The 13,098-nt window shown below is 43.8% G+C and overlaps 1 protein-coding gene across 3 annotated transcripts in view; it reads left to right on the forward strand.

The window, feature by feature from the left end:
- Nucleotides 1-13,098, forward strand: part of hdac9b (histone deacetylase 9b) — an 87,312-nt gene that overhangs the window by 73,200 nt on the left and 1,014 nt on the right. For all 3 annotated transcript variants that reach the window (XM_080426207.1, XM_080426208.1, XM_080426209.1), the window contains 3 exons: nt 86-208; nt 2,333-2,702; nt 3,758-3,996. In XM_080426207.1, coding sequence (XP_080282333.1) covers nt 86-208; nt 2,333-2,702; nt 3,758-3,996 — 732 coding nt within the window. The remainder of the gene's footprint in view (nt 1-85; nt 209-2,332; nt 2,703-3,757; nt 3,997-13,098) is intronic.

Raw genomic sequence — 13,098 nt, forward strand, 5'->3', positions numbered from 1 at the left:
TTCTGTCAGAAATAGTTACACGTCTCTCTTTCTCTCTCTCTCTCTCTCTCTCTCTCTCTCTCTCTCTCTCTTGTCTTTGATGTAGCGCTGGCCCTCGCAGCCTCGGTTATTCCGACCCGAGGGCTCGGTGTCCATGCTGAGCCTGTACACGTCTCCCTCCCTTCCCAACATCACCCTGGGTCTCTCTGCCGCCTCCGCCCCGCTCAGCGTGAGTATACCTGGAACTGGGACACTATAAAAAATGAAGCTGATCCATGGGTACTCTCTCCTGATTGGCTGAAGTCACCTACCTGAAAATGTAGTTTCTATTTATTAAAGAGCTGGAGAGACAGGAAGAACGCTGTTACTGAACAAACACTCTATAGCAATGATTACTATCAGAATATAGAGCTTTAACCTTTTAACAAAATACTTTTTGTTATGACCAAAAAATATCACTTACCCTACCTTTTTTAAGGTACCAAAAGTAAAAGGACTAAAATGTTTGAAAATAGCAGATCTACAAGCTCACAACGCGTTGCGCTGCGACGCGTTGTGAGCTTGTAGATCTGCTATTTTCAGCATGCAACCAAGTGTAAAATCAGCCATTACGACGCCATCAAGGCACCGCCAAAACCCATTTTAGTCGACTAAATCTACAGTAGATTTAGTCGACTATAATCTTATGATATTTAGCCGACTAAAACTAGACACAAACTAAAACATTTCAGATGACTAAAATATCACTAAAACTAAATGGAATTTTATTCAAAAGACTATGACTAAAAACGACTGCTTGATAGATCAAGCAGTCATAGAACCTGGATGTTTTGGCCTCAACGGGAGTACACCCAGAGTTTCTCTGGGGCCGTGTGCGTGTTGACAGACCGGGCCGCCATTTGGCTGTGCGTGGATCCTCCGTACGGCCAGAGGGTTCTGACCTCTGACCCCCAGCGGTTTTATAGCCCTTAGATAAATATTGTCCTTAAGTGTCTGATGTCAGGGCTTGTCTCATCTCCCCCCCTGTTACCTCATTCATCACCGCTTTTTAAAAAGTCCAAGTTCCACTCAAGTGCAGTCCCAGATAACACACACGGCACATGATAGATCATCTTTAAGCTCGCTGGCACATTCCTCCGGCTGCTCTCACCCGGCCCCGGCCCATTGACGGCCTCGGGTTACAGCGTCGCGCAATGAACCATTTTGCAAACGCAAAGAACCCGATTCATTCAATGAGAAGAGAAGGGATCTTTGCACAATGGAATGTGTATGTGTGTGTGTGTATAGGCAGTGTACAGTTCAGAGTGTTCATTTAAACCCACTGCTTCTTATAGTAGGATGGGAAAATGCAGAGGACAAATTTAACTTATGTGACAAAATACCCCCAAAACAACAAAAACAACTAAACCATCATCCATATGGTGTGTTTGTTCAGTAACATGGATCTCTCTCCAGCTCTCTAGTAAACCAAAACATATGTTTCCAGGTTGGTAAACAAGTGAAAGTGGAAGATGAAACAAACAGAATGAGCAGACAAAACTGTATCTGGCTAGAATTGGTATCCCGACCCTGAAAATGTATTTTCTGTTCACTAAAGAGCTGGAGAGACGGGAAGAGCCCTGTTACTGAACAAACACTCAATAGCAATGATTACTCGCCTGTAGGCCTGACCTCGACTAAGTCGACTAGTCGACTGGTTAGTCGCGGGGGGTCCGAGTCGACTGCGTGTCTCTTAGTCGAATCTAGTCTAAAAATATATATATATATATATATATTTTTTTTAATGGCCAAAAATGTTTTAAATTGTTTTTTGGCCAAGTCTACACCTGCAACCACACGTAACTTCCACTTTATTCTTCTTATTCCTCGTCTTTGTATTGGTATTGTTTGTGTTGGAGCGCCTCAGTGCGGCTGCAGAGTTCATGTGCAACCTCTTCCAGAGAGAGATAGAGACACTAGAAACTCTGCTGGAGACACAAAACAAACTGTGTAGACTTATAAAATGTATTTTGCCCCTAATTTTTATTTATTTTATTAGTCGACTGCCAGTCGACTTTTGGCAATTAGTCGCCAATTAGATTCGACTAAACAAATCCTTAGTCGGGGACAGGCCTACTCGCCTGCTGTAGAGTTATGGTGGTCCTTGAAATTAAAAAGGTTTGAGAACCAGTGGTATTATAATTGTTTAGCAGACGTGGAGTCAGTCCACACACCAGCTCTGACGGTGTGATAATAAACCCGGTTTCCGGAAACGATTCCAAGTTGTGATAGAACCGATTTCGGTTCCTCCTCCGGTTTCCGCAATCCCAACCCCTAAGTGACCGTGTTTCTTCTCCTTTCCTCATCCTTATAGGCTGCCATAGGCCTGAAGGAGCGTTCCACAGAGGTCAGACATGGTCTGCCGGGGCAGCTCCTGGGCCCCGTGCCCCTGCAGACCGGCCTGCAGAGCAGTCTGCAAAGCAGCCTTCAGAGTGGCCTACAGAGCAGTCTGCAGAGTAATCTACAGAGCAGCCTGCAGAGTAATCTACAGAGCAGCCTGCAGAGTAATCTACAGAGCAGTCTGCAAAGCAGTCTGCAGAGCAGCCTGCAGAGCAGCCTGCAGAGCAGCCTGCAGAACAGCCTGCAGAACAGTCTGGAGACCAAAGTGAGCCCCAGTCAACAGGCTCTGCTCCAACACCTGCTCCAGAAGGAGCAGATGAGACAACAGAAGATCCTCAACGCCGGTGAGTTCTGAACACCTGACACTCATTGACACTGTCACACATTTTGATTCCTTTTCGGTCATTGTCTTTTTTTTTTAATAAAATCCCATTTTGTTTCAGTCATATTTTAGTCATCTGAAATGTTTTAGTTTTTGTCTAGTTTTAGTCGACTAAATATCATAAGATTATAGTCGACTGAATCTACAGTTGATTTTGTCGACTATAATGTATTTCGGCGGTGCCTTGATGGCGTCGTAATGGCTGATTTTACACTCGGTTGCATGCTGAAAATAGGCGATCTACAAGCTCACTGTGAGCTTGTAGATCGGCTATTTTCAGAGCGCAACACCCGAGTGCAACCAGACATAAAATGACTTGTCTTTTAGTTCTACTGGATCTATTCTCCACTCGTCCCTCACTAACATTTTAGTTTTTATTTGTTGACGAAATTGTCAATACATTTAGTCTTAGTTTTAGTCGTCGTAGCTTCGTTTTTATTTCGCTTCTATTTAGTTTCCGTCGGTGAAAAAACGTAGTCGACGAAATCAACACTGCGATGACATTAACCCATTAAGACCTGGAACTGTGTCATTTTTAGATTTGAGCTAAAAAGCATTATTTTACACTTTGGGCTATTCAAAAATAGCAGATATACAAGCTCATAGCGCGGCACCGAGTGCCGCGCTACGAGCTTGTAGATCTGCTATTTTTGAAAAATCGTGAAAATGTGTGCAAATCTTTGAATATATATATTTTTAAATAGTTTTTTTTTTACTCAAATCGTTGCCTCTGAGGGTCCCTGGAACAAAATATTTTGATGGGGGTCCGCGGCCAAATACATATAATTTTGGGGGTCGTTGACATGAAAAAGATTGAGAAGCACTGATATAGAAACGTTTTTTCAGAAAACTGTTGAGATTTAGGAGACATGTAGAATCGGCTTCAGGTCTCAATGGGTTAAATGAATGCTGTAGGTTCAATGGTGTCTTGGTGTGAATGATGGCGTATTCATGTGTGTGTGTGTGTGTGCGTGTGTGTGTGTGTGTGTGTGTGTATGTCTGTGTTTGATCCTACAGCCCAGGGCCCCGTGGTGGTCTCGTCTCACCCCCAGTCCCCTCTGGCCATGATGAAGGACCGGGGGCCCTCGGCCGCCAACGCCGCCGGGCGGCCCAAGCTGCCCAAGCACCGGCCCCTGAACCGCACCCAGTCCGCCCCGCTGCCCCAGAACACGCTGGCCCAGCTGGTCATCCAGCAGCAGCACCAGCACTTCCTGGAGAAGCAGAAGCAGTACCAGCAGCAGATCCACATCAATAAGGTAACGACGCCGGCTCTGCTTTACATGTGGGTCGGGGGTTAGCTTGTAGCTTGTAGATCTGCTACTTTTGCTATTTTTGAATTTGAATCCTGAACAGCAACAGTTTTGAACATATGAGGTCTCCAACCGACAGAGACCATATGTTTAACACATTAAAAAAGAAAAGAAAATTCCACAAGAGGGCGCTCTAACGCAACTTAGGAATGATCCCTTGACTCTGAGAGAAGGAATGGACGGATGTGACGTCATACCAAAAAATGGCACAAAATCCGTCCACTCCTATGTTATGAGTTGTAAAAAAAACACGTCTAGCTCGGATTTCTTCTTTTCTTTTTTTTTTGAAAACGAGCCTTATTCAACGGCCGATAGCAACAAAATGGCCGATCGCCGTAACAACATTTTTGTTTTCCGGTGGATAGAGGAGACCCTCCACCCCCCCCCCCCCCCCCAGACACTCTTTGTTTACATCTGTGTGTACACATCGCGGCTCCCGTGGCTCTCCAAAGATTGTCAATATAAGATGAAAACGCTGGCATTGGGGATGAAAAACTATGTTTTAATTCTGGTAGTCAATATGTTTAAGTATAAAGTAAGGTTGAGAATCTTAGTGGTAAAGCGTTATGTCTCAGCACACTGACTCGGGGGACCAGTGTAAAGTGTCACCCGCCGTACCATGTCAAACGAGTCAACAGTTTAAGTGGTTTAAATCTAACCTCAAAACCACCTGGAAAGTCTAGACTCCTGACTTTCCCATCACATTTTAAAGTACTCTGCTTGAGGTCTCGTGAGGTCTTATGGAGATTCTTCTTTTTTCTCTTTTTCCTTCACCAGAGGGAGTACCATGTAATCGTTTTAACCCATTAAGACCGGGAACGCATCTGTCATTTTTAGATTTTTTTTTTGGCTATTCAAAAATAGCAGATCTACAAGCTCACCGAGTGCAGCGCTATGAGCTTATAGATCTGCATATTTTTTTCTCAAAAAATCATGAAAATGTGTGCAAATCTTTGAATATATATATATATATATATATATAACATTTTTAACTAGAATCTTTGCTTCTGGGGATTCTACAAATGTCTTCTAAATCCTAACAGTTTTCTGAAACGTATGTTGCTATAATATCAGTGGTTCTCAAACTTTTTTCATGTCAAGGACCCCCAAAATTATATGTATTTGATCTCGGACCCCCATCTCAAAATATGTTGTTCCAGGGACCCCCAGAAGCAAAGATTTGAGTTAAAAAAAATTGCTTAAAAAAAAATATGTATATGTATTTATATATTCAAAGATGTGCACACATTTTCATGATTAAAAAAAAAAAAAATAGCCAAAGAAATATCAAAAAATGACACAGATTCTAATCCCGATCTGAATGGGTTAAACACATAAATGCCTATAAACTATTTTTAGATTTTCTTTCTTGTGTGTGTGTTGGGGTAAAAGCATCGTGTGGCAGCTCAGGTTTGCAGAGCCAGGGAGCCCTGGGGTTCCCGCTCGTCCCCTGGAACCCCGGTGTTATTCCTGCTAAGTAAAGAACTTCTCCTCCCGACTTCAAAATAAGGGGGAAAAGAAATGCTTCCCCCTGCACTAATTCTGTTATCTTAGCTTAAGGCAATCGGTGCCTGTTCGCATGCGAACCCCCTGTGAAATTCAATTCAGCCCCAAGTTCAAATGAAGGAAAAAGCGTGGCCCAGAATACATGCTTTTGTTCCCTCTCTGTGGCAATATTTGTGTTTCTGCGAGCGGGACCTCGGTGACCTCGCAGTCAGTCCGCTGAGTGTAATTATTCGGCTGAAGTGCGTGCGTGTGTGCGTGTGTGTGCGTGCGTGTGTGTGTGTGTGTGTGTGTGTGTGTGTGTGTGTGTGTGTGTGTGCGCGAGGTGGCGGACACTGTGAAAGGCAGCATTGTGTGAACTCACACACTGATTTGGACCAAAACACTACGGGGAGCCATAGAGAGAGAGAGACGCAGCCAGCCCAATGAAACGCGACACAAAGCAACAGCGCTCTTATTGACTTGTACCCGGGCTCTGTGTGACTTAGCACTCTCTCTCTAGTCAAGTCCCTTCATGTAAAATGCATGCCTACCGCTTAACTCAATAGCTCAAGGCAAGCTTAAGGCAATACATTGTTCTTTTTTTCTGACATAGCAACAGGTTGTCAGTAGAACCAGAGGGGGATTGATTGATTGATTGATTGATTGAATACTACTATTGAGGATTTGTAAAAGTACTGGCAGTACGAGTTAAAAACACGCCAAATGGATGACTATGGAGATGAGAGCTTTCTGCCCGACAGCAACGACATCAAACACATCCCTACCAGCCGGAAACGGAAGGTGTCCCCGGTGTCTCCGAGCAAGGCACTGACTGAACCCTTTGCTCCTGATACTTAGGATGGGGGTTCAATGCACATTTAACCCTATGCGTGCAGATACACTAGTCTTGGGATCCGGCCTGATTCACTCCGTTTCGGCGGATTTGTTTTTCTCACTTGGCTTCTCAGTCTGGAAAGGCTCCTCCTATCTCCAAGGGAGGGCGGGACATGCCATATACGGCTGAAAACGACCCCGTGGCTTCTGATTGGTCTGTGGTGTGGGGGGGCGGGACAAAAACACCAGTGTGATCGGTGTGATTCGTGAATCGTTGGAACGACATCCAATCAGCAACGACGTTGCCTACGTAACATTATGTAGTGCCAGTGTAGTTCTGCAAAACGAGTCAAGCAGGAGCCTTTCCCGACTGAGAAGCGAAGTGAGAAAAAAACGTAGTGAATCAGGCTACAAATACACAGGGACAAAATACCCCCAAAGGAGTAGGGACTACATTATTATCATTGTTATATCACATTTCCCATAAAGAGATGCATGTATTTAATTCAGTCTGGCCAGAAGCAGGGTCCTCACCGGGCCATAAAAATGAACGACCAAAGGAGGGATATCAAAAGCAGAGGAATATACCCCCCCCCTCCCCCCAAGCAAATCTACCCCTGACCACAGTTATTGACAGGGGTGCACATAACCTTTTTGGTCTAGTCGTTTTGGTGCGAGTCGCAGCGTGTCAGGATGCGAGGCAACACTAACACAATCACGTGCAGCATGCGTCCTCTCCCCCTAATGGCTGTACATGGGGCCGACGCGTGCTTTAGCGGGATTGTGCGAGTGCGGCTTCAGGAAGTAAATTCCTAGCCTCGATCTCCAGGCTTTTATTTTTTAGTTTTGCTAAAAAAAAATAAAACTTGGAAATTCCTGTCCCAGCTGTTGGTACGCAAAAGCGCCTCGTGTCGTCTGATGTGCTGCGCATTATTTATTTTGGGTGCGCATGCGCACCTGCGCACCAGTTATGTGCACCCCTGGTTATTGAGTTATATTTACTCTGTGTGATTCAACACTTTCTACTCCCTCGTGTAATATCCACGCCAACAGCTCAATGTAATAGCTGAAGAAGGCAAAGTTTTGAGCGATGCATTTCTCCCTGACGCGGTCGCAGACGCGGCGCAGCGCTAGGTCAGTCGACCCGTTAAAACGGACCGGGCGGCCTGACGCGAACCTCGCCGCTGCTCAGGCCTGAACCTCATGAGATCGCATGAATAGGGCTTTAGCAAAGTGGAAGGTTATAAATGGCCACTAATCAGGGATGAGCCCTCTCTGTGTTTACCAGAGAGGGCTCTCTCTCTCAATGCCGCTCTTAATTAATTTCCTAGCGCAGGCGCCCCTTGCACTGCAGTACCCGCAACAGCAGGGGGCACTAATGGAAATTTACAGGAGCTTAATGGATGTGTGTGTGTGTGTGTGTGTGTGTGTGTGTGTGTGTGTGTGTGTGTGTGTGTGTGTGTGTGTGTGTGTGTGTGTGTGTGTGTGTGTGTGTGTGTGTGTGTGTGTGTGTGTGTGTGTGTGTGTGTGTGTGTGTGTGTGTGTGTGTGTGTGTGTGTGTGTGTGGGGGGTATAAAAAGCATGATCTAATGGCAGGCTAAAGAGGCTAATTCTCGACTGAAGGAGGTTATTTATACAGGGCCTTACATTCTGTAGCCAACCGGCGTTATAGTGCTGCTTACCAGCTGTGCCAGCAGGGCGAGGTGCTTTTTACTACAGCGTCCCCAGAGCCCCCTACTGGTGGAGTCATTACGGCACGGCTGCCACGGGCTGGATTTGAGGACAAAAAAAGCCCCCCAGTTAAATTAACATAAATTGTACAATATAAATTGGGGTCCCAGAGATAGAAATGCCATAAAATGGGGGTCTGTAGCCCTAATGCATGTCAAACTGGGGGTCCTTGAAATTAAAATGGTTGAGAATCACAGCTAGAGCCATAAAAAAAATCTTCTCTTATGGGGGTCCCTGGCATATCTTTTGAAATGGGGGTCCGCAGGCTAATAAGTGTCAATTTGGGGGTCCTTGACATGAAAAGGTTTGAGAACCACTGTCCCAAATAACTGCAGTCAAACACCGCGTGTAACTTCAACGATAATGTCATGATATGAAACCTAACGTCCCTTTTCTGGGGTAAACCTTCAGAAAAAATAGCCTATCCACAGGCTCAAGACTCATGTTGTGACTTGTTGTTGTTGATTGCCCATTTTCAGTGAAGTGATTTTGTGTAGAAGGAAAAAAATAAAAATAACGGACCATGCACACGTATAGAGCCCTAAGTACATAGGGTTTAAGCATTGGTGTAAAGTTACTTAAGTACATTTACTCAAGTACTGTACTTAAGTACAATTTTGAGGTACTTTTACTTTACTGGAGTATTGCCAATTGTCAATACTTTTACTTCTACTCCGCTACATCTCAAAGACAAATATTGTACTTTTACTCCACTACAATTATTTGCAGTTACTTTGCAGATATAAATTATTACATTATAAAATATACATTAACCACTTTAGCCCTATTTTATACCTAGGCTATTTGAAAATAACCAATCTACAAGCTCACAACGCGCACAAAGCTCATCTGCTATTCTCAAACATTTTAGTACTTTTACTTTTGGTACTTGAAGTACATTTTGACACACAAGCACGTTTCTATTACTATACTTTTCCGGACTTTTACTTGTAACAGAGCACTTCTACATTGCAGTATCGATACTTTTACTTAAGTAAAACATTTGGGTACGGACCATGCATGTTTAGAGCCCTGAGTATATTAAGGGTTTAAGTGGTTAATTCGATAGAATCCCTCGATACTTTTCTACAACAAGAAACTATCAGCAGACTGGTTGCATTGTGCGTTGCATGCAGTCAGTAGTCAGTATAGGAAAGCCTCGGTTTTAAACCCTGCCTGACCTACTGTAGGACAATTGTTTATACTGGCACATGAGAAGTACTGTAGGCTACACATACAAGATGCTTTGTCCTAGTTTGGATTGTAAAAGTCCAGCTTGCATTAAGGCATTTAATAAACCCTCGAATGACATTTAAATTGATTACAAATAAGCCTTCAGCCCTTAGTTTTTAGGACCGAGTTCAAAACAGTTTTAAAAGTTGGTGACCTCTTCAGCTAAATTACCCAGACGTTGTTATGCTAGGGCTTGCATGCTGCGAAGTGACAATGTTCTGTTAATACCACTCTAAATGTATTGCGCTCAGCAGCCAGCCAGTTATTAAAGTGGCATAAGCCACGATGTGGCCAAATAATTATGTAGACACACCGCCAGTTGGCATGCCACTAAAAGCTTGCTAGAAAACTAGAAAGCGCTGTGGAAAAGCTAATGGCAGCAGTCCTGTCAAAATGTCCTCGACATGACACATTAGAAATGCACTCGCTCCACATGCTATATGCATAGGGCTAAACTTTGACCTTTTATTTGAAAACAGCCGATCTACAAGCTCACAACGCGTCGCATCGCGACGCGTTGTGAGCTTGTAGATCTGCTGTTTTCAAATAGCTCGTGTATTATGTTAACTGCTTAACTGCCAAAGACGTTTATAAACGTCTTTGGGCCTTCAGCTATTGCCTGCCAAAGACGTATAAAGACGTCTTGAAAAAAAAAAAAAAAAAAAAAAATTCTAAAAAGATTTTCTAATTATTTATAATTGACACTCTTTCGATATTCCAAACGAATAAGGAGATAACAATTTCCAAAGATTTGCTGCTCCATCCACTTCAATGTTAAAATTGAAACGGACAAACAATTCAAAATGTTTTTTGGTTTGAAACCCACTGGTTTTGAGCTATTTTCAAACATCAAACAACACATGACAACAAGGTCAAATTGACCTCGTTGACATTTGTGAAACCACACCTGAATCTCATCTGTGATTAGAAATTTTCTGGGGATCAATCATACTGGAGAAAAATATTCTGTGGCTATGCGAAAAGGTACCAAAATCGTTCAAAACCCTGGCAGAGGCTACAGACTGTTCTGAAAAAACTCTGGCAGTCAATGTGAGTGCTCATGTGGCCCATAGTCGCTTCTTTTGGGCTGGTTTTCCCAGACCTGGTTGCTTGTTTCTCTCACAGAATCTGGCAACACATGACCAATATCACCCTCCTCCCCCCCCCGGCTTCCCTCCCCCCGAACACGGGCCAATCGTGTTCTTGTCGACGACAACGACAAAGCCGGATGCAGCGCGGTGGATTTGAACCCCCAGACTCCGCCGTGGTGGGACAGGCACTTTAACCGCCGCGCCACCCGAGCGCCCGCCCTTGACCATTTTTTTTAAAGTTATTTTCTAGGGGCATTTTTAAGCCTTTATTTGATAGCTACCTACTGTGAAGAGAGACAGGAAATGGCAGGAGAGAGAGAGAGAGACAGGGAAGGACTAGCCATGGTTCACATGACGCTTGTATACAAGCGTCATGGTGCCGAGTCCCCCTGGTCTAAAGTTGTGTTCGATTTTTTCACATTGCCATCTCTCACATAAACATAAACGTTCAGATTTCAAATATAAAGTGCTTACCACCGAGCCACGGATGTTACAAGGCGATGCGGACCGCGATGAGTACCCGTATCTCCCGTATTGTTCAATAAAAAGCATTTTAATCCCATCGCCGGCCATTTTCTCCAAATTGTCTCCGATACTTTCAACCATGCGACACTACTGGTTGGGAGGTGTATTGCACTCTGATACATTACAAAACAAAAAAAAAGAAAAAAGAAAATGGCCGGCGATGGGATTAAAATGCTTTTTATTGAACAATACGGGAGATACGGGTACTCATCGCGGTCCGCGTCGCCTTGTAACATCCGTGGCTCGGTGGTAAGCACTTTATATTTGAAATCTGAACGTTTATGTTTATGTGAGAGATGGCAATGTGAAAAAATCGAACACAACTTTAGACCAGGGGGACTCGGCACCATGACTGTCATGGTATGACAGTCATGTTTCAGGGCTAAGGGAAGGACATGCAGCAAAGGGCCTCGGGTCGGATTCGAACCTTTGTCGGCTGTGCAAGGACTCTGAGCCTTAATGTTATGCTCTCTACCCGGTGAACCACAGGGGGAACCCAGACCTTTTGACAGAAATAAAAATAAAATATATAAATGGTGTATTTATATATATTTTTCCAAAGCGCTATACAATGTGCCTTACATTCACACACACATTCACACACACATTCACACACACACATTCACACACACATTCACACACACATTCACACACACATTCACACACACACATTCACACACCCATTCACACACCGACAGCAGAGGGAACCATGCAAGGCACCAACCTGCTAATCAGGAGCAATTAGGGGCTAATTCGGCACTAACTCTGGGGGAGCCCGGGATCGAACTGGGAACCCTCTGGTTCCTAAGCGTCCGCTCTAAGCCCTCCTAAGCCACTGCCCCCCCCCCCCTCCCCCCCCCTGACTTGACCCCACCCCCAACTCATCTGCCAAGTCTGGTCCAAGTTGGATTAAAACTGTCTGAGTGTATTTCTGTGACTGACTGACTGACTGACTGACTGACAGACAGACAGACAGACAGACAGACAGACAGACAGACAGACAGACAGACAGACAGACAGACAGACAGACAGACAGACAGACAGACAGACAGACAGACAGACAGACAGACAGACAGACAGACAGACAGACAGACAGACAGACAGACAGACAGACAGACAGACAGACAGACAGACAGACAGACAGACAGACAGACAGACAGACAGACAGACAGACAGACACCTGCTCTGCTGGGAGTGGGTAAAATGTTTTAATTGCAATTTAAAGACATTTTAGCATTTTGGCATTTGCCCTGTAAACCATTACATTTGCAATAGCGAATCCGCACTTAACCCATTAAGACCCGTGGCCCGTTTTAAAGGGTTGGGCCTGAGGCCGATTCAACAAAATATATTTAAAAAAAATATATATCTCAAAATATGTTGTTCCAAGGGACCTCCAGAAGAAAACATTTGAGTTGCAAATGTTCGCTTTAAAAATATATATATTCAAAGATTTGCACACGTTTTCACGATTTTTCTAAAATCTACAAGCTCATGAGCTTGTAGAACTGCTGTTTTTGAATAGCCAAAGAAATCTAGAATGACAGGGCTGCGTTCCCGGTCTTAATGGGTTAAAGAACAACACATCATTTATAAGGAGGCAGAATGTAGTGTAATCACAGTGAACACAGTCTCTAGTTCATATTTTGGAAGAGAAGTTTTGAACACACCCAGTGTTCACACTCGGATGACCTGTGTGATTGTCTGTCCCGGTCCATTTCACTGGACAGAATACATAAACAGCAGTAAAAGCATCATTTATTCTCATCATCAGCGTTTTTTGGGACAGAGCCTCAATTTTCCAGCTTTGATTGATTAGACATCGGACTAAAATAAAAAAGGAAAAGCAAAACATATTAATGCTGTGCAACAACACGCAGCGATCACAAAACCCACCAAAGAAAACACCTTTTTGGAAAAACAAGTTTCTAGTGCAGAGATGTTCTAGTCGCACATCAGAATATGTTTTATTTAAACTCTTGGTTCCATTTTTAGGAATGTTTTATCTAACCTGCTGAAAACATTTACAGGACAATCGAACATTTTTATACATTTGTTGATATACATAACTCCCTTTGTGTGGATCCAATGGAGTTAGCTGGTTTTATAAGAAGTGCTTTCTGATACTTTTCATTGGTTCAATATTTCT

Source organism: Gymnoscopelus braueri (assembly GCF_963280865.1).
Source record: "Gymnoscopelus braueri genome assembly, chromosome: 4".
Classification (NCBI taxonomy): Eukaryota; Metazoa; Chordata; class Actinopteri; order Myctophiformes; family Myctophidae; genus Gymnoscopelus; species Gymnoscopelus braueri.